Here is a 25,259-nt window from a genome sequence, read left to right on the forward strand (position 1 = left end):
TGATGTGAAAAACGTTTGGAAGGTGTGAACTCAAGCTCAGATGTACTTGGATCTGCAGCAGGACAATGATCCAAAGCACACAAACAAGTCCACCTCTGAATGTCTTAAAAAAGTGGACTAGTCAAAGTCTGACTGAGATGCTATGGCATGATCTGAGTAAAAACAAAAGAAATCTTTACTTTTCATATACAGCTCTGGAAAAAAAATTAAGAGGCCAATTCAGTTTATGAATCAGTTTCTCTGCTTGCTTTTGCTATTTATAGGTATATGTTTGAGTAAAATGAACAGTGTTGTATTATTCTATAAACTACAGACAACATTTCTCTCAAATTCCGAATAAAAATGTTATCATTTAGAGCATTTATTTGCAGAAAATAAGAAATGGCTGAAATAACAAAAAAGATGCCGCGCTTTCAGACCTCAAATAATGCAAAGAAAACAAGTTTATATTCATAAAGTTTTAAGAGTTCAGAAATCAATATTTGTTGTAATAACGCTGGTTTTTAATGATAGTTTTCATGCATCTTGGCATCATGTTCACCTCCACCAGTCTTACACACTGCTTTTGGATAACTTTATGCCTGCACTCCTGGTGCAAAAATGCAAGCAGTTCAGCTTGGTTTGATGGCTTGTGATCATCCTTCTTCCACTTGATTATATATCTTAAAAATTTGATTAAAATGAATAAAATGTGTATGACTATTTTTACTTTATTTTAATATGGTTTTTAAATGGAAGCTTTAAGAGAGAGAGGGGTAGTGAGAGTTAGTTATGAGATTTAATCCATCTTTGAACATGAATAAAAAGTAATCTATGCCATGTTTTTACGTTGCCAGATAGAACTAATACGCTAATACGCCACCAGGCTCTGTACACTAATGAACATGGTTAATTGGCATAAAAAAAACATTAATTTCCAGATTTTTTTCCATGATTAATTACTATACATGTGTTTACTATAATGTTGCTTTGTCCACATAATTTCTAGAGCTCTATAATGTATGTTTTAAAAGTATGTCGATTTTGGATCCTCTTCCCTTTTTGCCCAGAGTGACCTCAGAACCACCTCTCTGACTGTAGCTGGAGTCAGTAGGGGTTTCTGCACTCTAGCTGTATTTAAAAGCAGGTTTGCCAGAGCTCTGTGTACTCACTCCATGATTGCTCCTGGGGTGGAAGTGTAAGTGCATTACACACACTGACTTTGCAACGTTCAGAAAGTGCTACTGTTAGCATTCTTAGCGTTAAGGGGGAGGGGGCTTGCTATGGTGCCAAGCTTTCACAGCAGAACGTACAAAGCTCCATTTCACACCCTAGTCCCTTTAGCAGAGGCACAAAGATATCTCGCACTGTTCGGTGTGTTTTCAGTAAGATATGGCGCATGAATATGTATTTCCAATAGACACAGCCTTGCTAGTGAGACAGTGTTGAGCTGCAGAATAAGGTAGAAGCTCTATCATCTCTCTATATCTCTCATTCTGCGTGTGCAAATTCAGAGTGCATGTGGGATACAGGCAAAAAATCTCTCTATCTCTCTTTTTTTCTCTCTCATTTCTGTGCCAATTATTTCACTTTGCCACTCTAGCGACCAATTATAGCTGGTCATTATGACCTTTTACCTCTTACACACCAGTGAATACATGTCCCATATAATCCACTCTGCCCTGATAACCCATGCAGACATGAAGTGGTACATTCATTTGATTTATAATTCAGTGCCTCAACACCAGTGCTGCTGTTGCTGCTGTTGTGTTTGCAGTTATGTGCATATAACTGTATTAGTTATGATATTAATAAACCCCTTCCATACATCACTATACAATATCCCAGAACCATTATGGACTTTACCAAGAAAAGCTACAGTAAAGCGATCAGATACCAGCAGATGAGTTTTAATTTAAAGGTTAAAAAGATATTTTTAAAATAAGAAACCACCTAAAAAAAAGTTTTTCATTTTACCAAATAAAATAACCTCTGGAATATAATCAAGAGGAAGATGGATGATCACAAACCATCAAACCAAGCTGAACTGCTTGCATTTCTGCACCAGGAGTGGCACAAAATTATCCAAAAGCAGTGTGTAAGACTGGTGGAGGAGAACATGCCAAGATGCATAAAAACTGCATGTGATTAAAAACCAGGATTATTCCACCAAATACCGGTTTCTGAACTCTTTATGAATATGAACTTGTTTTCTTTGCATAATTTGAGGTCTGAAAGCTTAGTATCTTTTTTTTTTTGTCATTTCAGCCATTTCTCATTTTCTGCAAATAAATGCTCTAAATTGCAATATTTTCATTTGTTTGGCAGTTGTTTGTTAGGGTTTTTCTATACAGCATGCACAATGTTTCTGTCATTAACTGTTGTGAATTTTCATTGTCTACCTGTTACATAGTTCACCAGTGATTACTTTCTTCTTCAGGACTTTCCAAAATAAAGGTCTTACTGTTCCAATACTTTTAGGAGGGGACTGTATGATCAGTGCTGCTGACAAAACAGACAATAGATGTAAAAACAAGGAGGTGGTGATAATGTTTTGCTTGGTTGGGGTAAATTAGGCAGGAAAGTGGTGGCCATTTTTACATTTCTCAGCAATAAGCTCTAGGAACACACACAAAAAAAGTTTCCAGTTCTTAGTAGAATGATGTTTAAAACACTAACTGGGGGAAGCAGAGCTGAAATGGCAGTTTATTCGTACTATATATATTATTAACTAGAAAAACAGGAACTTTTTAAGGGAAAAGACAATTTGTGCAAAAGGGAACTGTCCTATCACAGTCAGTCTGACTCTGTTCACTGAAGGCATTTCGTAGTTATTTTCAGTAGAACAGAAGAACAGATCGTATAAAATGTCTGTGATAGTGTCAATGAGAGTCAGGTACACACATTGTAAAAAAAAAAAAAAACATTTCTGGCAAGTCTTTAGCGCAGATGTAACTAAATCCGCTTCTTTTCATAATGATCATTTACTACACCTACTGTAACAGTAGGCACACTTGGCTGAATGTGAGCTAAAAGCTGCCTGGTGTGCTGGTTACATGCCAGTACTCGTAGCCAGTATAACCTACAGTACACCCACTACTACTCACAGTAACAATGCAGATTCCTGACAATCTGCCCTGTGAATCACACTACAGCCCACCAGCACTAATATATCTGCGAACACATCCTGGATTCATACACGTGCTGCTGAGGCTCCCAGTCATACTGCTCAGTCAGCAAGTCCCAGTGCACATCACACATTAATACTTTATGTCTATATTATTATAACTTGTGTCACACTTATAGAGACTAGAGTTGGGCATATTTATTTATGTTTGCGAGCTCTGGAGTGGATAGCACCACCACCCCAACTATAGTAGACTGCTGAGACAGGAACTCTACTGCTATAGCAAAAGTAATAATAATAATAAATATAGCTGCAAGCGGCAATCAGCGGGTTCAAGCACCAACTGGCACGAGGGTGCCTACCAGAGCATAGGATGGTGATGTGTAAGAGGTTCTAATACATTTTAAAACACTCTGTCACATTTAGACAAAAGTATGTATGATAGATTATGTATGCAAAGTTTCAGCTAGCTAGGTTGCACGGTTGCTGAGAAACAGTGTTCCAGATTTAACTGTTGGAGTGAATGGGGCATATATCCGGAAGGACTAATTTGCATATGTTGGACATATTGTTTACAAATGAATATTGAAGCCCATGCTCTCACGAGTATTTTGATACCAAACATGTCAGGATTGGTCACAATTCCTATGACTAGTTTGCAAAAGTATGTTTTGCATATTATGCAAATTAGTAAAAGTGGGCAGAAATACATAGTCCAAAATGAAAGGTTGTAGGTATTGACCCAAGGAATCCAGCAAATATAGGATTTTGAATGTATGTCTTATGGTTCTGGAATTATTGAGCAAAATGTGAAATATGATTTTTTTTGTTTGTTTATAGCACCACTCATTGACCATTTGGTGCTATTTTTGTTGTCTACCGAAATGCACAGATCCTACATCTACCTACCAAGTTTTATGTCTCTACGACTTACAGTTTAGGCTGCACAGGAAAAAGAATAATAATAAGACGAAAAATGATAGCAAAAACAATAGGTGCTTGAACCCTAATAATATCCCCCCATACACTGATGTATCTATCCTTGAAGAACTTTCCTTCTACCATTATACCACAGTTAGTTCTGCCCCTGCAAGGTGATTGGATGAGAGACGTTCTAGTTTCAGTTTCAGAGTTTATTTGTCACACACATAGTTATACACAGTACACCATGCAGTTAAATGCTTTGAACAACTGTTCTGTACACTAGTCAACCATACGACAAAAGTGCAACAAATTGAGCAACAAGGTGCTGTGCAAAAGAGCAAATAAAGTAAAGTGCTGAGAGGTGAGGTAAGTGGTGTGAAAGTCCAGTGAGTTATGTGTTTTATGGTTTAGCCTGGTTTAGTGTCCGAATAGCCTGAGGAAAGAAACTCAGTCTCATCCTTTCCGTCTTTGATCATAGAGAGCGAAACAGCTTTCCAGACGGCAACAGAGCAAAAAGTTCGTTGTTAGGATGACTAAGGTCTTTCACCATCTTCTGGGCTTTGGACAAACACCGCTTGTTGTAGATAGTCTGCAAGTCAGGGAGCGTCCACGCATGATGCGCTCTGAGGAGCGCACCACTCTCTGCAGAGTCCGTCTGTCCTGCTTAGTGCTGTTCCCAAACCAGGCTACCAGGTTTCCTGTAAGGAAGCCCTCAATGGTGCTGGAGTAGAAGTTTTTGAGTTCTATGAGTGCTGTTATCAGCCGGTAATGCACCGTAACCGAAGCCCTCCATGTATTACTCTGCCACATACAGGTAACCTAGCAACAATGTAGCAAACAGCGCAGCAAAAAACACAGCAGCAATGGAACTGTTTTAACTCACCGAGTTTAAATAACCAAACGGATCATATTTTCTCGTCCTCTTTAACTTAAAATCTTTCAATAAACAGTGATAATGGAACTGAGGTATAATTGCAATAATAAAGGTTCATGCACAGCAGTGCCAATATTACACGTTATAGCTCCTCTTATGTGTTTTCGCTTAGTTATAACCGGTTCCATGTATGAACATCTGATATATATGTCTACATAAAGTTTTTTTTTTTTTTTTTCCATTTAGAGGTTAAGTAAACCCCCTAAATTTAGCTGAGTCCACCCTCAGCTCAAATTTGACCAAAGTGCACAGACACATCACCCTCGCCTATAGCACAGTTGAACTTGATAGGGTGCTGCAGAGGCAGACATAATCACAATAAAAGTGTTTTTTGAAGGCTATGAAATGTAAAATGTAAGCAGGACTGGTATGTATCACAATTTCAAAAGAACATATTTCAGCTATTAATAAGAAATATATTGTTTAGTATGGTATAGTAGCCTTTTGCAGAAACAGCGGAGCCCTTTCTTTTTTATTTTAATACAAAAATTGACTTATATGGCATTCATTCATCCTAGAGAACACAACTATGCATTTTTAAATTACTGAAATGAGGCTTTTAATAAAAAATCGTGTTTGTCTATAATTGTGACTAATGTATACACTATATTTATCAGTAACCAGTGCAAAACCCTTAGTAATTTAAAAGGTTTTCACTGACATTTTCTGCCCATTGTATTGGTATTGGTATATGCCTCAACATGATAAAAAGTGGTTGTTACAATCAGCGTAGAAATATTAGTGCACCTCTATTTTTAACCCTAAAACAATTTTGTCCCCATCTTTTCTTTTGGTTATAGATTGGCATTTGATCGGATGCTTTAGTGAAGAATGTCTAAATAATAAAATTATTTATTTACAACTAAAGAGGCATTTCAAACCTTAAAAATAACCCAAAGTAAAAGTCCACATTTATTCATGTATAATTACAAGCACATTAGATAAACATGTATCCCAGACCAGTGGCAGCAGACTGCCAGGGTGTATTACATTTTTGCTTATCTGACAGAGAATGTTTTCGGAACCTGAACCTAAGTGAGCGTATAACACTAATTTTCAGCTTGATTATTTATTTAAGCTAAGCAAGCGCCAGTGAACTCAAGCGCAAAAGCAATCGCTTCCATTTTCCCAGAAACAGCTTAGGTCACATTTAGTCGTAGTGACTGCAGCTTTTTTGTGGCTATTGATCGGTCACTTATATCTCCACAGAGTCCCTGCAAAACTGGGACATTTTGTTTTTGCGAATGAACTGTTTATTCCTGGAGTTTCCACTGTGGTTCAGTGTTATTTAGGCCTTAACTTTGATGAGGGCACACTAAAACCATTCTGAAGGGGCCATTACCTGATTTGGATAAATTGCAGTCCCATTGCATGAAGCACTGCTGATTCAAATTTAGTGCAGTGTTTATGTAGTGTTTATGTTTGTTAGTCTTTTGTTTGGTGCTTTGTTCAGCACTTTTGGTGCTCTTTTAATTAAGTTTACTTTATGGATGCCAGGAAATCAAACTGTTATCAAATTACATCATTAAATCCTTGTGGAATCCTTCCCATACTATTAGTATCAAGTGATAATAATGTAGCATTTTGGATTAATGGGAAGTTAAACCATGAAAAATTGTCTATTCGGTTTTGCATAATCCCAATTTTGGAGTCCTATAAAACCAGTAAATCAAATGATGCCGTTAATTTCTTGAAGAAGCTTTCCAATGTTAATATTGACATAAGTACCAGGTTATATTACTGTAGCATTTTGGAGTAATGGTAAGTCAAACCTAGGAATATTGTGTATTTAGTTTTGTATAAGCCCAAATTTTGAGTCCTATAAAACCAGCAAATCAAACTGTTATCAAATGACATCATTAAATTCTTGAAGAAGCCTTTCTATACTAATAAATACATAAGTATCAAGCGATACTACTGTAGCAATTTGGAGTAATGTGAAGTCGAGAAATGCTGTTTGTTTTTGCATAAACCCGAATTTGAAGTCCTATAAACCTAGCAAATCAAACTGTTATCAAATGACACCAATACTTTGTTGAGGAAGCCTTTCCATTTTATTCAATACTTAAATATTAAGCAATACTACTGTAGCATTTTGGAGTAATGGGAGGTCAAACTTAGAAAAAATGCCTGTTTTTCCTAAATTTTAGTCCTATAAACCCAGAAAATTAAACTGTTATCAAATGAAAACATTAAATTGTCAACAAAGTATTTCTATACTATTAAGTACATAAGTATCAAGCAATACTACTGTAGCAATTTGGAGTAATGGGAAGTCAAACCGAGGAAAATTGTGTATTCAGTTTTATTGTGTATTCAGTATATAAAAGTATATATAAGGCCTGGCTTAGCAGCTTCTAAACAAATAAATACATTCACTAATAAAGTGTTATAAGTGTTGATATAATGATATAATGCAAAGCATCATAGAGGCAACAATGTCCAGTGAGTTGTCAGTGTAATTACTTTGTCCAGTCATCTGCCTTTAGGATGCCTGGTGTGCACCCCTGTGGTTTTTTTTTTTTAGTTTACAGCAGTTTGTCAAAATCAGTACATGCTGATTCTGTACGATGACTCTCCTTTCTATATTATTAACTATACAGAAAATATCTAAGATACACTGAAATGCCAGAAGCTAAAGAACACAGCACTGAACTGCATGACATGAATCCCATATGAGATGCTTGTCTGTTCGCACAGACAGTTCTAGCCAGGAGTTGCTGGTCATGATAATTACCACCCACTGCACTGTCCACTGTGGGTGGTAATAATGCCTTCAAACATGTATTCCTGGTAACATGTAACACAAGATTACAGGACTGAAGAAAGTTAAAGGCCTTCACAACTTTAGAAATGCGGTGTCCCTTCTATCTGACTCCCACTGTCAGGTGGGAGTCAGACTCGCTCAAACTTCATTTAAATTATGACACCTCATAACCCCTCAAAACTTATACAGGTAAAAGCATTCCCAAGGTGAGCACTGTCATGGAGATAATACTTTATTATGAATCTACATACTGCTATCCCAAAGCCATACTGACATTTGGCACATCAGTGTACATAAAATAAATTATATAATTTTTGATATTTTAAGACCTAGACAGTAAAGATTCAGCAGGGCAGCCACTCAAGATTGACTACTGTCTTTACCTTTCTGTGCTTGTACATTCAGTAGAGCACTGGATACTCTGGAACAAAATCTAGGCATACAGGCATAAAGCCAGACCTAAACTTCTTAGATTTATATTGAACAGGTGCGTTCCATATTAGTCCTGATTGTTTACTTCAGTGTTTTAGCTCATGATTGTCTTGGTAAATGGCTTTGCCAGAAGGGATAGGTCTTTAGGTTCTAATTAACGTTAACATTTTGCCAAAGACGTGAAAGATTGTGTTAAATATTATATGTAGTATTACAGAACTTTGAAAGTATTTGCTGTAAATTGCCTTTAGCTCATATAAAAGTAAAAAAAAAAACTAAGTTGTTTTGATTTTTACAGTTTATGGTCCAGGCCTTGAAGAAGCATTTTAATGTCCTGGAGTGGCCTAGCCAGTTTCCAGTCCTGAACCCAATAGAAAATCTTTGTAGGGAGCTGGAACGTTGAACAGAATGTTGCCCAGAGACATGAAACATGAAAGATCTGTATGTGGAGGAGTGGCCCAAAATTCCAGCTGCACTGTGTGCAAACTTGATCAGTAACTACAGGAGATGTTTGAACTTAGCCATTACAAACAAAGTAATGTACCAAGTATTAATTCTGTTTGCCTATTGTATCAAATACTTATTCAATGCAATACAATGCAAATTACTTATTTAAAAAAAACATATAATGTAATTTTCTCTCACAGTTGAAGTGTACTTCTCATTCTATGTAGGTGTTTCAAATACTTAATTACATCTTTCATACATTGAAATGCAGGTACAAGTGCTGTACATACACAGACAGGTGAACAAGAACCAATAAGGTAGAATAGAACAATAACCTAGTAAAACAGTAATAATAACCTAACAAATAAATGACTAGTAATAAAAAAAAAAATTATAACAGATAATATAAGTAAAATATAATAATTTAATAAAATGACTAAAAATAGAGAGAAAAAGTAATGCCAGTAAGAAAGGATAATAAATAAAAAAAATCACCTTATTTTCAGTTATTAAGAAACATGTAGATTACATGTAGATTTTATCAGTGAACGTCTATTTCCTGGTCTATTTTCATACATAAAGCACACTTAATTATAAGGCACCTAAGAAATAAAACTGTTATTCTTTTTGTTTTGAAAGAAAGAACATTTTTGCAGCAACGCTAGCCGCAGTTAGCAGCAGTGCTAACCGTGTTTAGCAGTGCTTAGCGCTAGTAAATGCTGCCCAACAGCGCTACACTGAGGAACACTAAGTGTTCCAGTAAACCAGGGCACTTTCAGCTAGCGGTTCGTTCCACATAGCTTGTTTTAACACAGTAAACACACAGACTACAGTCCAATATACTCACCTCTGAACGGAGAAAGAACTAGCACTGCGGTTAGCGGCTAACGCTAATAATAGCGTCTGTGCTAGAGAAACTTCACAGAAACTCCTTTATAATGCTGTACTACAGCAGAGTGGCTTTACTGCTCCTTACAATCTGACTGGTAAAATTCGTAACCTACTTAAGGCGCACCATATTATAAGGTGCACTGATGATTTTTAGGAAAATTAAAGGATTTTAAGTGTGCCTTATATAGTGCAAACAATTCATGACACCTCAATATTACAAAGAGCTTGTTTTTAGAGCTCATAGAGCATCATGTTTTCATCAAAACAAAACAAATCTCAGCACAATCTTGTGGAAGCAATTTCTTGATTTTTTTTTCTTCCTTTTTCTTGATTAAAATAGCAAGATAATAAGCATAGTTTTGCCATATTTTTACACAGAGATCAAATACTATACCTTATATTTAATATCCAGTACATGTTCAACATTTTCATTCTATAAAAGGCAAAACTGAGTCTGAATCTGATGCTTGTAAAATGAAATTCTCTCTATTTTTCTCTTTTTTTTTTTAGCTTATACCCTTCACCCATCATTCTTTGAGGTGACACTGCCCCCTAGTGTGCCCCTACCAGCCCATAAAAAAAAACTACTGGAGCTTTACATTATATAATAAACAATAAGCTAGAAATGCATGCTAATGATGCTAATCTTACTGCTAAACTATGTTTTTAGTACAGCATTGCTATTATACAGTATAGATGGTATATATAAGGTGGGAGAATGTTGCCAACAGTAGAATACAACAAGATAACACCTCCCAGCCGGTGGACATGAACTCACTGACTGAAGATTGAATTTTATTCGTGAGTGCAGTCACATACTGTGAATTAATAAAGGATTAATCAAATCTCAGCAGAGATCCAGCTTGCAAATTAAATAGATAAACAAATATAAAATTAACTGAATATTTTCGCCGCCTCATTTGTGTGCGGAAGCAATAAAACTATATTTTAATGTTGTTTGGAGCACTCCATCCCAAAACATTAAATAGATAATTGTACTTTTAATAAACTCAAGCCTCTAGGGTGTGGGCTTCTTTGATTCTGAGGTAAAATATAAAGCCCTGGCTTCACCAATACAAACATCTGCTTTCAGCGAGTGAACCTGGTTGCTTATTTTGCTTTCTCCACAGGGCAGGAAGCCGGGGTACTTCTCCTTCCTGGATCCGTTCTCTCCCGCTGTCTGGCTCTTCATGCTCTTAGCCTACCTTGCCGTTAGCTGCGTTCTCTTCCTGGCTGCCAGGTAACCCCCACAGACACTTTGATATCACTGTTCAAAAGTTTCTAATGAATGCTTTTAATGTGAAATGACTGTTTCTTGCAGATAAATGTATGAAATTATTCTAACTTCTCTGTATTATAACTGCATTTAACATTTGTTTTTTTCCAAACAGAAAAATGGAAAAATATTATATGTGTCGAGAATGATGAACAGAGCCACAGTAGATTTCCATCACTGTGAAAGCTAAATAACATATAACTGAATATGAAAGTAGCCTTAAAACTGAATACTCAACAGAAAATGATTTTAATTATTATAGCCAATATGTTTGTTATGACATAAATCCCAACAATATTTTGCAAAGTAAAATACTTGTAGGGAGACAAATTCTTATATTCTCAAATTCTCATCATAAAAGCTGATTGGCTCAGATGCATATTGTGCACAACCCCTGAGAGCTGCTTGCTGTGTTAGCTGTGAACCAAAGGAACTTGTGGCCACGCCTTAATGACCACAGTTTAATTAACTCGTTCCCAAGCCCTATTAAGTTGTGACCATGCCCTAATTATCTTGTTCCCATGCATTAGGTTCTCATTCCCATGACTTAAGTGATGGCCATGCATAGCTTTTTTTTACATTATGTCACCTTAGGGGCTCAGGGGATTAATACAATCGTCCTTATGATTTTTTAATTTTTTTACTTTTTGTTTTAATAAGTATTCCTGACTGGAGGGAGTACAAAATGTTCTATTAAATGACATCAGTGTTTCTGTGCCATCCCTACAAAAAGCCAAATACTTTTGTTTGATACAAGAGCTACTGTGAGCATGGAGATATCAGAATGGCAAACTTAATCTTAGTCTTAATCTGCTCACTCACACATCCTTAAACCAAAGAATTCGTGGTGATTTTAAATGATTTTTCAACTTTAAAAACACGACAGAGCTAAAGCCTTTTAACGTGATGCTGGTGATATTAGGTTAGAGACGGTTAACCATCTGCTCACAGCATCAAGGTGAGGATGTTGGTGCAGTGTGTTTCCGTTCCAGGAACGTGCACCGTGAGGTTGGGCAACAGCACCCTCTACCTCGACGTTTTCATTAATCTCACCCACATTCTCTCCTCCTCCCCAATTCCCTCAGCTTTACGAGTCATTAACACACACTCCTACACAAGTCCGCTTTAATGTGCTCACATATCACAACCTTCACACATGGAGGCTCTTTCTCTCTTTCTGTGCGCTGAATATGTGGCGAGATGATTCTTTCCAAGATGCTCTCACACCCGAAGGGAGCATTTTAAACCATATCGGTTTAGCAATGAGCATTTAATAATGCATAGAGAATAAACTGTAGCAGTGACATAATTACAGTACGGGTTATCCAGAAGCTAATGATCATCCTACTGCTATTCATTTTATATCTCTCCTTTTAAATCTCTCCCTCTCCCTCTTTTGAACAGGCTGAGTCCGTATGAGTGGTATAACCCACACCCGTGTCTACGGGAGCGCAGGGACCTGCTGGAGAATCAGTACACTCTAGGAAACAGCCTGTGGTTTCCGGTAGGAGGCTTCATGCAGCAGGGTTCAGAAATCATGCCGCGGGCCCTCTCCACCAGATGTGTTAGTGGTGTCTGGTGAGTGTGTGCGGTTGTGTGTGGTTGTGTGTGTGTGTGTGTGTGTGTGTGTGTGTGTGTGTGTGTGTGTGTGTGCAAGGTTGTGTGTGTGTGTGTTTGTGTGAAATAAAAGAGAAACTGAGAAATTAATGCAAATCCTAGAAATCTGGAGGTGATATATTATGTAAAGCACTGTTTTAGTGAATGGAGTGTTAATGAATGTGTTAATGTATTACTGTATTATGTTTAATGGTGGCCATAACATTCACAAATTTTACCCATCCTACATAACCTATTTATATAGATTATCTAATATAATCTACATTGTAGATTAATATTAAAGACATCTAAGCAAATTAGGGACAAATATTGAATTATGTAATAAACAAAAAAATTGTTTACAATCAAAGCCACTCCGCTGAAGTACAGCGTTATAAAGGAGTTTTGGTTCAGTTTTTTTCCAGCACCGAGGCTGGAGCAGTATTAGCATTAGCCGCTAACTGCAGTACTAGCTCTTTCTTCATATATCAGACTGTAGTCTGCGTGTTTAGCGTTTTAAAACAAACTATGTGGGACCAACCGCTAGCTGATAGTGCTCTGGCTTACCAGAACACTCAGGGTTCTTCAGTGTAGCGCCATTTAGCTGCTAACCGCGCTACAATTTTGCCAATCTAAGCTTACTGTGAATAAACGAAAGTGCTTTACTCACCTAAATAAACCGTTTTCAGGAGAGAAATCTGTGTAGATTAACATCCAGTGCTCATTTGACTTTGAAAGGAAATGTTTTTTTAAGAATTACAGTTTTGTTGACTTAGGTGCCCCCAGCAGCCAGACTGGCTGAATTAGAAGGAAAACATGGTAACACCCCTGTTCCTTGATTATCACTTAAAATGCGCCTGATAACCTGTGCACTTTATGCATGAAAAGAGACCAGAAAAAATATGTTTATTGATAGTGTGCCTATAATCCAGTGCCCCTTATAGTCTGTAGTTGTTTAGTAGTTGTTTAACACTTTCTGTTTACAAAATAATTCTGCATGTGTTCCTTTATAGCTTTAATGTCTTTAATATCAAATTTACAATGTAAAAAAAATCATAAAAAGATCAAAAAACAAACACATTAAATAAGAAGAGGTGTGTTTAAACTTTTATCTGGTACTGTATGTCTTCAGGCTTTTAACCAGCCAAAATCCTTAATTTTTTACTGTGATCCTTTCATTGTATTTATTATTGGAAGTCTTAATCATTTATATAAATAGCTTTTTTTCTCATTTATGGGTTTGCCAAAATAAAAGCTAAATAATCCGTTGAATATTATTTCTTACTTTTGGATTGCCAATTGCCACATTATATGAAAATATGACCCTGTTTACACCTGGTCACTTCATCCCTCATCTGTATTTTACCTGGATAAGGCAGAGCCACCTAAAATGAACATGTAAACACACTCAAAATGCATTTAAAAGAAATACAAATTTGATAACTTAATCTACATCAGGAGAGGGTTTAACAGTTTAAACTTTTTTCTTTTTGAATATATTTTAAAGGAGAACTCCGGTGTAAAATAGACTTTGAGTGTAGTAAATCATGATAAAAAGTACTTGCCTTTGTTGAATAGCCCACCTCTGTTCTCATGCAGCTTTTTGAGATCCAGCAATTTTATTCCATTTTTCCTAACACCCTTTATACTGGGTGAAATGGGTCATATTCTTTCCCCTCCAAATAATCGCTTCTTACACTGTTATCCAGGCTCAAATAGCTCCACACATCATTGGTAGAATCCAGAGAGCCCTTATATTTAAAATGAGGCATTACAAACTTTAAAAATGCTGAAGAAGTTCATTAAAAACGCAGTTTACAACCGGTAGCATTAGCTAAATCTCGTGCTGAGTAAATGTCTCTAAATAATGTGGACGAAAGTACATGATGTATACATGAAGAAGGCGTTGCCAGGATGTGTGCTGTGCTCGGACTACAGCTTCAGCCAACATAACAGAAGAAAAGGCGAAGGGAAAAGAAGACAGAATGCTGCAACCTTATGTGCTCGTGATTTTACTTTAAGATGGCTGTGCCTGGAGATGTAGCTAATGCTCCGGGTGGTAAATAGTGTTTTTTAATACATTTCTTCTGCACTTTTAAAGATATTAATGGCTTGTTTTAAATGTAAGGGCTCTCTGGATTCTACCAACGAGATTTGAAGCTACTTTGAGCCTTGAGAATAATAGTGTAAAAAACGATTTATCTGCAGGGGAAAAATATGCCCCATATCATCTATTCTAAAGCATGTTTGGACAAACGTTATAAAATTATTGGATCTCAGAAAGCTGTGGAAGAACGGAGGTGTGCTATTCAACAAAGGTTTGTACTTTATATCATGTTTTTTACTACACCCAAAAAAAATCAATTTTACACCAGAGTTCTCCTTTAAGTGTGTGTGCATGTTTTTGTTTTTGTTGCAGGGTTCATAACCTGTAAACCAATTGTGAGTGAGTGAACGCGTGGGAGAGTTTCTCTCTTCTCTTCTGTGTGTGTGTGTGTGTGTGTGTGTACAGCTTTTCACAGCTTCACCGTTTAAACCGCTGCAGTTTAATATTGAGCTGATTTAGTCATTACTGCGAGTGCACGCAGGGTGAAATTATGCACATTTTATAACTTTGTTTCAGATCATCATTTAAACCCTCATTCTCACTCCTCCTCCTCTCTCTCACTCTCTCTCAGATGACAAATGAGCCCCTCCTTTTCCTCACTCTCTCCATTATTCCACTTCCGATCTGTTCCTCCAGTCAGCCCATATGCTCAAGCACATACCTCTCTCTCATAACCATATGCTGAATGGCTGTGAGTGTGAGAGAGTATGGGCACATTTAATCAACTGTCTGACAGATATGAGCAGATGCTTTACTGTGTGAGCTAACTGCGCGTGTTTGTGATTTATGTGTGGTCCGTCAGGTGGGCGTTTACACTGATCATCATCTCCTCGTACACGGCCAACCTGGCTGCGTTTTTGACGGTTCAGAGGATGGAGGTGCCCATAGAGTCAGCCGATGACCTGGCAGATCAGACCAACATTCAGTACGGCACCATCCACGGAGGCAGCACCATGACCTTCTTCATGGTCAGATTTTCACCTTTTTACCTCACCCACCAGCTTTATGACCTTATGCCAACAGTCCAATAATATTTAAGATTTATTATTTGGTACAGTTTTAAATCATGACATTTTTTCAGGTTGTGCAGAGAGTGAGAGTGAGTACTGTGCAAATCCATTTATCTCAGCAATATGAGTGTTTTTACCTGAAAAAAGCACCACATATGATTTGAGCAGATGCAAATAAACATACATACAGTAAAACGTAACAAGGAATTTTAAATTTTAACTAAATATGTTATATCCTGTGATCCAAGCTAAAGAACAGAGTGTAGTTCCAGATTTCTCCTGGATGATTTCCCTCAGCCAGCATGTGTATATTATGTTCAGTTCCATCAGCAGATCACCTGATTTATCAAATTTACCAATTTACCAAAACAGGTGTTGATTAATATGATGAGAATTAGAAATAACTCTATTAAACTCAGATGAGGAGGAGAGATTAGGAGATGTTTTAAGGAAAACAGGGCTGTAAAAGCTCTGCGTTCTGTGCCTAAAACATTTATAAACATATATATTTATATATATACAGGTAACAAGAAACACCTGTGAAAAGAAAACGAGGGGGCGGAGCTACAGATAGTAAGGAGAGGAACACAGGGCTCGGGCAGAGCAAGGCATGTGCAGGGGAGCACGTGGGGAAAGAACACACAGGCAATGAGAAAAAAGATAAATAAACAAACAGGAGGGCAGGAAAAACACAGAGACAGATAGAAGAGACCCCGAACAAGACGAGAACATGACAACATTCTTAATTTTTCTAAATTTTGTGATGTATTTGATATTGCACTCTATATAAATGTACTCTAAAATCCATCTCGGGAAAGTCAAGTTCACTTTAAGAACAGTTATTATAAAGATTATTACAGTGTTTAAGCCAAACAGATACATCAGCTGAGTAAAGTCTTCCCTGTGTGACTAAACCAGCTTAAAAAAAAACATAAAGCATATGCAGTTCATTCATTTAATTTTTGTTCCCAACAAGACAAATACCCATGGTCATGTAAGGTTTGATCTGTGTATATTAACAGTAGAAAAATGGAACTGATTTTTAGTGTATTGTATTTTCGCACTATAAAGCACACTGGATTAAAAGGCGCATTATGAGACGCTAGTAAGGAACAGAGGTGTCGCCATGTTTTTGACGTATATTTTCAGCATATGTATTTTCTTTATATTCTCCTTTATTTTTCTTTATACTCTTTCACTAATGTATGTACTGTAGGCTCCGCCTATGGCTATGTATGGTTGTGTAGGTTTAAGTGTTTCCAGATGTGTACCACAGACCTTTAAAAGCAGTCCCTACACAGTGTACTGGGAGAGAGAGCGGGGACATCAGAATCGGGCAACATCTCTCTCCAAGGCTGGCCTAGGAAGCCTTGAAGATATTGTCTTAGTCTTTGTAATAAATAATTGTATTACACTTAAGGCAATGTCTGCGGTGTCTTCTTCCTCATCTTCAAGCATCTTCACAGCAAAGAGACAGCGGTAAACGACATTTTCCTTCTAACTCAGCAGCTCTCTCTACTGGGTGGTTACTACAGGCCAATAATACTCACCTCTGATTGGCCAAAAAGCTAGCATTTAGCGAGGTTAGCAGCCAATGCTAATGCTGCTCCAGTCTCGGTGCTGGAGAAACTTTACTAAAACTCCTGTATAATGCTGTACTTCAGCAGAGTGGCACCGGATTACAAGATGGACTGATGATTTTGGGTGAAATTAAAGGATTTTAAATAAGCCTTATAGTGGAAAAATATGGTAAGTTAGTATGGTACAATTTAGATGTAAAATGAAGAAAAATTATTGATAAATTATAATGTTAAACTAAAATGGTATTAAAATGTCAAAGAGATAAATGGGTGGTTTTTGCTTCCCTTTGATATCCAGTCTAAAATATTCTGCTGGTATGGAATCAGTGCTAGTGGGTGTGTGGGTTGTATTGGGACTGTTAAATAAAGAGTTTTGACACTTTTTTTTCCTCATGCTCTTTCTTTCCAGTAATGCGGTGCAGCTAACCCGTAGTATTATACTCAGCCATACAAATGATGGGGAGATCTATGCCAGCACAAGCTTCCTCCCAGTTTGCTGAGTCATTTTCTGCTAATTAAAAATGTTCCTCTCTATTTCTCTCTCTCTCTCTCTCTCTCTTCCTCTCTCACAGAACTCACGTTACCAGATCTACCAGCGCATGTGGAACTACATGTACTCCAAGCAGCCCATTGTGTTTGTGAAGAGTACAGAGGAGGGCATTGCACGTGTTCTCAACTCAAAATACGCCTTTCTTCTGGAGAGCACCATGAACGAGTACCACCGCCGTCACAACTGCAACCTCACACAGATAGGAGGCCTGCTGGACACCAAGGGCTATGGCATCGGCATGCCACTGGGTAAGTTGGAAGGCTGTGTAGCAATCCAATATACCAATATATAATAATTACCAATATATCTATCAGATGTTTTTTTGTCAGGTAATGTAAAAAAAAAAATCTAAATTTGGCAAGGAAGAACTTTTTGACCATTGGCTTTTAAAAAAGCTTGCTAGTTAACCAGCTCTTAACCAATATATTGGGACCTATCTTACACCCATGCGCAAAGAGCATCACAATGCTCATGCGTTGCATCTGCACAGTTGAAATAGCATCAGAGTTTAGGAATAAATCTACACTGATGGGCGTGGTGGTCTGGAAATGGGGTGTGATCAGGTAAACTTCTGGTGTTGCTATTTTTTTGGTGAAAAACACAGGTGCGCCACTGACTAACATAAACCTAGACAACTGTCCATTCCTATCTCAGCTATGCAGGTGCTCCATATAGTGTGCATACACCTCGCTCATTAAACTCAGACACATACAGCCGTGCTGCACACCTGGCATTTAACTCAACAATGAACAGAATAAAGATTAAAATAACATTCCTGGTTATTTACAGCATGTCAGTATCCTCAGCTGAGACGCACAAAAGTGCCACGCAGTTAAAATATAAATTCGCCAAAGTCAGAGAACACCTGGCTCCTAAAGGTAATAGCAACTGACACAATAATTGGTTTATTTCACGTTACGCCCAAAACACCCCCAAGATTAATTAAGAGGATTACTTCATGCCTTTTGGACTTTTCGAGCTGCACAAGGCGTTTTTCTTTTTTTTGTTGCCCTAACGATACCAAAGACACACCAACATGCCCTAAATCCAGCTGTGTGATTCGCAATTTACATCTTCCCTATAGATTGCTAAAATAGGGCCCATTGTCTGTTTGTTGCATTTGATTTTGGTCATACTTCAGTGTGCTGATAATGCTGATCTGTTTAGTTGTGCTGGTTAATCAACTTGGTCATGCTGGTATTGCTGGTCAACAAGTGTGGTTTTAATACTGGTCATGCTGGTCAAAATTGGTCATACTTTTCAGGTGCTTTTACACTTGACTTGCCAGACATCCTGACTTTTTAGTTTGGTCCAAACCATAGTGGTGTAAAAGAGAGCCGCAAACCACATTCCAGACCAAAGGACCAGTGTTTGATCTGACCAAAAGAGGTGGTCTTGGTCTCTGCCATGTGAAAGCACTTTTTTAATGCTCCAGACCAATCACAGGAAATTGAGTCAGTCTTTAAACAAACCAGAGGTTAAAAAAAAAAAAGATTGTTGTTGTGTTGAAATCTGCCTCCCCTTGGCGTTTAGAGGTGTCACACAGCAGTATGAAAACAAATGCTTAGACTGGGAATGAATGTATTTACAGTAACAGTAGATGAATCCTTATTTATAAACAGAAATAAAAGTATAATCTTTTACACAGGGATCAGAGACTGTTTAAAAAAGATGTTCCTTGTAGTAAAGGAAAGACATTGATCCCTTAAAGATTGTAAAATAATTCCATGACTGCCTGTTCCAAGATTTTAAGCCAGAAATGAGCGCAGGGAGGCTTTACAGGGCTGTTTAAAGTTGGCTGTTTCAGAAAAGGAGTAACTTGAGCTGCTCTGCAACTTGACCAGGTGACCGTAAATCTTTTGGAGAAGCATTAACGCTGTGTATCGGTTTTGACAGACTGAAGACTAAAGGACATGCAGTCCAGAAATGAGGAGAGACACTGTCAGCCACACTGACACACCTGACGAACCTGTTAATGGCCAGCTGATGTAGGCAGTGTATATAGTGGCATTACTGTGAGACTGGTATATGCCAATAATTATGGAGGGTGCTGTATATTATTTTTAGCATATTATTATCAGCGTAATTGCTTATTTTTTACTCATAGAAAATGTTTTTTTTAAAGCATGTTTCTGCTGCTACATTTTAAAGCGATGCCGTTGATGTTAATGTTCATTTATGCACACTAACAAGAGAACATGACGAAATACTACATGCTTTTGATCTTCTTACTCTTTGCTGCAACAACTCCAAAAGCCAAATTATTACATGGCTGAACCACCGGCCCCCGCTGCCCTTTCACGCACTGTTCTAAATCATCCCTTTGCTCTCTTAATCACATCATCCTATTACTGCTCCCAAAACCAGGGGCCAGGAAGTCACGAGGAGCCGCCATCTTCAAAGGCTACACTCAGATCACATCCCTTCCAGCTGACATCCCCTGTTACCACCCAAAGTTAAGATAATATCCTCTCACCCACTCATTCATCATCAGGACGGTCGCCATGGACACCCTCCAGACGCTTCCATGGCAACCTGGAGCCCAGATGGTGTTGTCACCGCTGCACCCGTAGGACAGACATATCAGAACATGTCACTTTTGAGCTGTTAAATAAGGCTGATAACGTCACTGGTGACTCAAAAAACATTTTAAGCATCTACGTCCATTATCCATTTTTTTTACTCCACTGATCAAATAGGAATACTTTTTTGCTCTGTAATTACAGACAGTAGTTCTATTGTTCTGTTTCTGTTTCCCTGCATACTTTATTATCCTCCTTTCACCCAGATTTTTTAATGGTCAGAGCCCTACAGAACAGTTCCCCTGAGAAAAAGTGCTCCGGTGATCCGGTATTGTGCTGCTTTAGTCTGGTGGAGGAATGTGGGGAGGGAAGAAACAAAAGGATTTTGGCTCTTGCTCATGAATATTCATACATGCAAAAATATCGTCTCTGATTGGCTAACAGCACTGCGAGGCAGTGAGATGAACAACAGTTAGAAACGTTTTAAAATAAAGACATTTATACACTAACAACAATCTTTGTAATGCAATGCTAAGTGCAGTTCAGCTACTGACCTAGTCTTAGAGTCTCTGTAAAACGTGAAATCCACCGGAGGTCCTATGTAAACCTACACACTACACACAGAGGTGGGTAGTCCAGGTCCAGAAAGTAAAAATCCACCCCAGGATTAGCTGAGGATTTTAACTTTTAACTAGTGTAAACAGAACTGTCTAAAAAATGCACCTACCTATCTCGATTGTACTTGGCCGGTGGTGTTCCATAGATAAATTTGTTCCTTAGCTCTGAATTACTGGGTAAAGCATATGACACTGATGTGTTATTTGCACAAGTAACACAGTAACCAATTGACATGTTGCTAGCTCTGTTAGCTCCTATCTAAGCAGATATGTCAGTGTCACGTCTGGTGCTGTTAGCTCCTCTGTCCCTTCCACACTCAGCTCTAACAGAGGTTCTCAGGTCAACAACTACACTACCCAGAATGCACCACCCGCTGACATCACGCACTCACCTGGTCAAGTGACACCTCACCTGCTTCCTCCAGGAAGTCCCGAATACTGATTACTGGCACTATAAAAGAGCACTCCACACAAACACCCACGCCGTGTATTGTAGGTTCTCCTCTTTACAAAGCGTTACTTTATCTCTTGTCTCAGTTTATCTTGTGTATGACCTTGCCTTTGTTTTCTCGACGCCGATTATTGCCTTTGCCTCTGATATTGGATTGCTTGTGTATTACCTGGACTGTGTTTTCACTACTGCCTCTTGGATTACCTCTGACATTGGATATCTCGTGTATGAACTCTGGACTGTCTCTTGTTTATGGTATGGTTTTGTCTTCATTGCTCTGGTTTCTGGTGATTACCCATTTTCTGTATCAACCACGTATTACATCTGTTTATTTTTATAATAAACGTATTGTGTTATCAGTATCTGCACGTGTCTGCAATTCTGTGCTCACCATGACAGTCAGCTTTAGCTCTGCCTGTGGGTGCTTGTAAGCCAAGACGGGCAAGGTCATGATACTAATTCACGAGTGTTTTTCCTGATCAACACGTTTTTCCGAATATTTTCTTTTACTAGCTACTGCAGACAATGGAGGTTGAGGAAGAGTTTCACATGGAACTACAGAGTGCTCTAATATGTTCAGTGGGGCTGAAAATATGTATTAAAGGGTGTTCCTATGTTCTGCTTGATCAGAAAATATTTATATATATTTTTATTTGATAAAACAATGGCTGTTTTTTACTGTGATTTCGAGTTAGAAGATAAAAGATCCCACATCAGCTCTGTCTGGGTATCATTTAGAATTCAGTTGGCGGCTTTCCAGTACTAACCATTCAGAGGGCCGACAGTCAATGAATCAATTAGACAGTGGGCTGAAAAAAAAACAAGTGCCTCAACTGGTGCTGCTTTCACACCCACCTTGTTTGGTTTGGACCTTCAAAGTATTTCAGTTATAGCAGGTGTGAAGAGTGCTGTGACCAGCGTCTAGACCAAATAACAAAGCTTTGGTCCAACCAAAAGATGTGGTTCATGGTACTATTCTTTTGCAGTGTGAATACACTTAACTAGAAGGGCTGTATATCTCACTAATGGTGCAAGAGTGTGCAAATAACTGCTGAATGTTATAATCTGTGTTCTTATCTCCCTCTTTATCTCAGGCTCTCCATTCAGAGATGAAATCACTCTTGGAGTGCTGCAGCTGCAGGAGAACAACAGGCTGGAGATCCTAAAGCGCAGGTGGTGGGAGGGAGGGGAATGCCCCAAAGAGGAGGACCATCGTGCTAAGGGTAAATTTAATATTTTTGCACATTTGATAGATGTGAAATGGGTGTAATGCACTCATCTTAATAGTTACAGGTTAATCACATCTTATGTTTTTATTGTTGCATCAGAGTACTGTCAGTTACAGTCAAGGAATCTTTTTATGAAAGGTTCTTATCTTATTAAGGTTTTTTATAAAGAACTTAAATAAATAAGTGCTGAAGAAGGTTAGCATCAACCATGGGTCCATGGGTACTGCATTAATGCAGTGCTGCTACTGTAATCTGTTCTGTACTGTGATTATTTGGCCATCAATATACGGTTATACGTTTATATCTCACCATCAGTAACAAAACTGACACCAGTATTCAGGATGCAGGAAGAGAGTTCAGCATCCTCACAGCCTGATGGATGTAGCTGTCTCTCAGTCTGCTGGTCCTAGCCCCAAGACTCTGCAGTCTCCTCCCTGATGGCAGTAGGCTGAAGAAGCTGTGTAGTGGGTGGGAGGGATCTCCCGCCAGGCGAAGGGCTTTCCGTGTGAGGTGGGGACTATATAAATCCTGACGGGAGGGGAAAGAGGTGCCAACGATCTTTTCAGCTGCTCTCACGATGCGCTGGAGGGTCCTGCGGCAGTCCTGCCATACCACATGGTGAAACAGCTGGTCAGGATGCTCTCGATGGCCCCTGTGTAGAAGGTGCTCATGATGGGGGTGGGGGCTCCAGCTCTTCTCAGCTTGTGGAGAAAGTAGAGCCGCTGATTAGCCTTCCTTGCTAATGATGCCAATGAATGAAGTTCTCTTTAAGTCCACAACAATCTCCTTGATCTTCTAAGCATTAAGAAAACAACAATAAGAAGAAGAAAACAATAAAGATAGCGTTAAATTATGTGTATATACAAGGTGCTTAACAAACAGTGATGGGAATAACAGTGTTGAAATAAACGGCGTTACTAACGCAATAGTTACTTTTACTGGTAACTAGTTACTTTTATAGTGGAGTAACTCAGTTAGTAACTCAGTTATTTTTTTTGGAGAAGTAACTAGTAACTATAACTAATTACTTTTTCAAAGTAACGTGCCCAACACTGTTAACAAGTGTGCAAGACAACAAAACACACACAAGCATTCTCACAGTTCCAAGTTGGCAGGAAGAAAGATCTCTTAATCACAATAGAAAAGTTTTTAAATCATTAAAGCTTCCTGCTCCTGGTCTGGTCAAACTCTGCTGCCTTGGTTTTAAATCCCAGCTCTCAGGCCAGACAGACATTGTGCCTCAGCAAGAAAGTCCCAGATCACAGCCCAGCCAAACCCTGCCTTCTCGGTTTCAAACTGATGTTTCTGTGAGCAAGTATGGCTCAGGCTAAATCTGCTGTCATGGTTAGAAAGTCTAGGTTGCTCCCCAGCCAAAGTTTGCTTCCTGGAAAAGAACAACCAGGCTTTTACCTCAGACGAACTCAGACAAAGTGAAAATGTAAGTTCCACGTCATGGCTTAGCCAAACCATGCTGCCTCAGTTAGAAAGCTGCAACTGAAAGCTCAGACAAATTTTGCTATTTTGGCAAGAAAATTTCCCAGCTCACGGCTCAGGCGAACTCTGGTGCCTCGAAAAGAAAGTCCTTGCTCTTGCCTCAGACAAACGCTGTTTTCTTGGTGAAAAAAAGTCCCAGCTTACATCTCAGATACATTCTACTGCCTTGAAAAGAAAACCATGGCTTGAGGCTCAGGCGAACTCTGCTGCCTCTTCAAGAACTCTGGGAAGAAAGTCCCACCTCACAAAATACTAAAGACTAAGACAGTACTGCCTCTTGCCTCAGACAAATTCTCAGGCAAAGTCTTGCATCTTCCCTCAGACAAAATCTGCTACCTCAAAAAAGAAAGCCCTGCCTCTAGCCTTATATTGTCACTGTCCAATACAAAAAACAAGTATCTCCACTTTTGTTGATTTTTAATTTTTCACATATTTGGAACAGACAAACTCTCTCTTACACTGTGTCAAATTGTCATCAAATCTTGATGAATGGACCATTAGAAATTTTCCAAAATAACCTGGAAAAAAAAAAAATTACATTAATAGTTAAGGAAGTTTTATTGCTCTCCTATAAAGTTGCCGTTTTGGAAAAACATGAAATTCATTGGACAGCGACAATATAAACCAAACCCTACTGCCTTAAAAAGAAAGCCCTGCCTCTTGCCTCAGCCAAACTCTGCTGCCTCAAAAAGAACTCTGCTGCCTAGGTGAAAAAGCCCCAGTTCACATCTCAGCTATGGTGACAAACTGTGTTGCCTCAAAAAGAATGTCTTGCCATTTGCCTCAGTTGAATCCTAGTTGAATCTTAGTTCACCCAGATCAGACAAACTCTGGTGCCTTATTGAGAAACTTGCAAATACAAATCTCTGTTCAAACTACATAGTCTCTTAAATCATAAAAAAGAAACTTCCCTACCAATATATATGTATATGTGAGCATTTGTTTGCTCTAAAAACACTAGCATTAGAATTAATACAAATATATTGGCTTTGGCATAATCATACTTAACAGAGTTACACTTTTCATTTGTCAGTAGAATAAACCTTTCACATATTTTCAAAAAGATTAGTTAGTGTTAGCCATAAATTACTTGATTTATCTTCAGCAGTACAAACAAAAGCTTTGTCTTTTTTTTTACTTTATTGTTTCACTAGATAAGGAGCTGCAGCATAGGGATTGTTTGCTCTTGGGTTAATGTGAGAATGCACTGTGTTTACACTGAATCTTGAGTTGGTCAAAAAAGCCCTTTATAACAAAGCCTTAAAAATGTATATGGTGCACAGACACAAATTTGAACTGATTGTTTTATTATGGCTTCAAATCACC

The 25,259-nt window shown here is 38.2% G+C and overlaps 1 protein-coding gene across 2 annotated transcripts in view; it reads left to right on the plus strand.

Annotated features, from left to right (window-relative positions):
* The window catches only part of LOC103033741 (glutamate receptor ionotropic, kainate 5), a 239,690-nt gene that overhangs the window by 206,507 nt on the left and 7,924 nt on the right, over nucleotides 1–25,259 (plus strand). For both annotated transcript variants that reach the window (XM_049476212.1, XM_049476214.1), the window contains exons 15-19: nucleotides 10,632–10,741; nucleotides 12,182–12,355; nucleotides 15,283–15,448; nucleotides 17,643–17,868; nucleotides 22,305–22,433. In XM_049476212.1, the coding sequence (XP_049332169.1) occupies nucleotides 10,632–10,741; nucleotides 12,182–12,355; nucleotides 15,283–15,448; nucleotides 17,643–17,868; nucleotides 22,305–22,433 (805 nt within the window). The remainder of the gene's footprint in view (nucleotides 1–10,631; nucleotides 10,742–12,181; nucleotides 12,356–15,282; nucleotides 15,449–17,642; nucleotides 17,869–22,304; nucleotides 22,434–25,259) is intronic.

Source organism: Astyanax mexicanus, chromosome 3, assembly GCF_023375975.1.
Source record: "Astyanax mexicanus isolate ESR-SI-001 chromosome 3, AstMex3_surface, whole genome shotgun sequence".
Lineage (NCBI taxonomy): Eukaryota > Metazoa > Chordata > Actinopteri > Characiformes > Acestrorhamphidae > Astyanax > Astyanax mexicanus.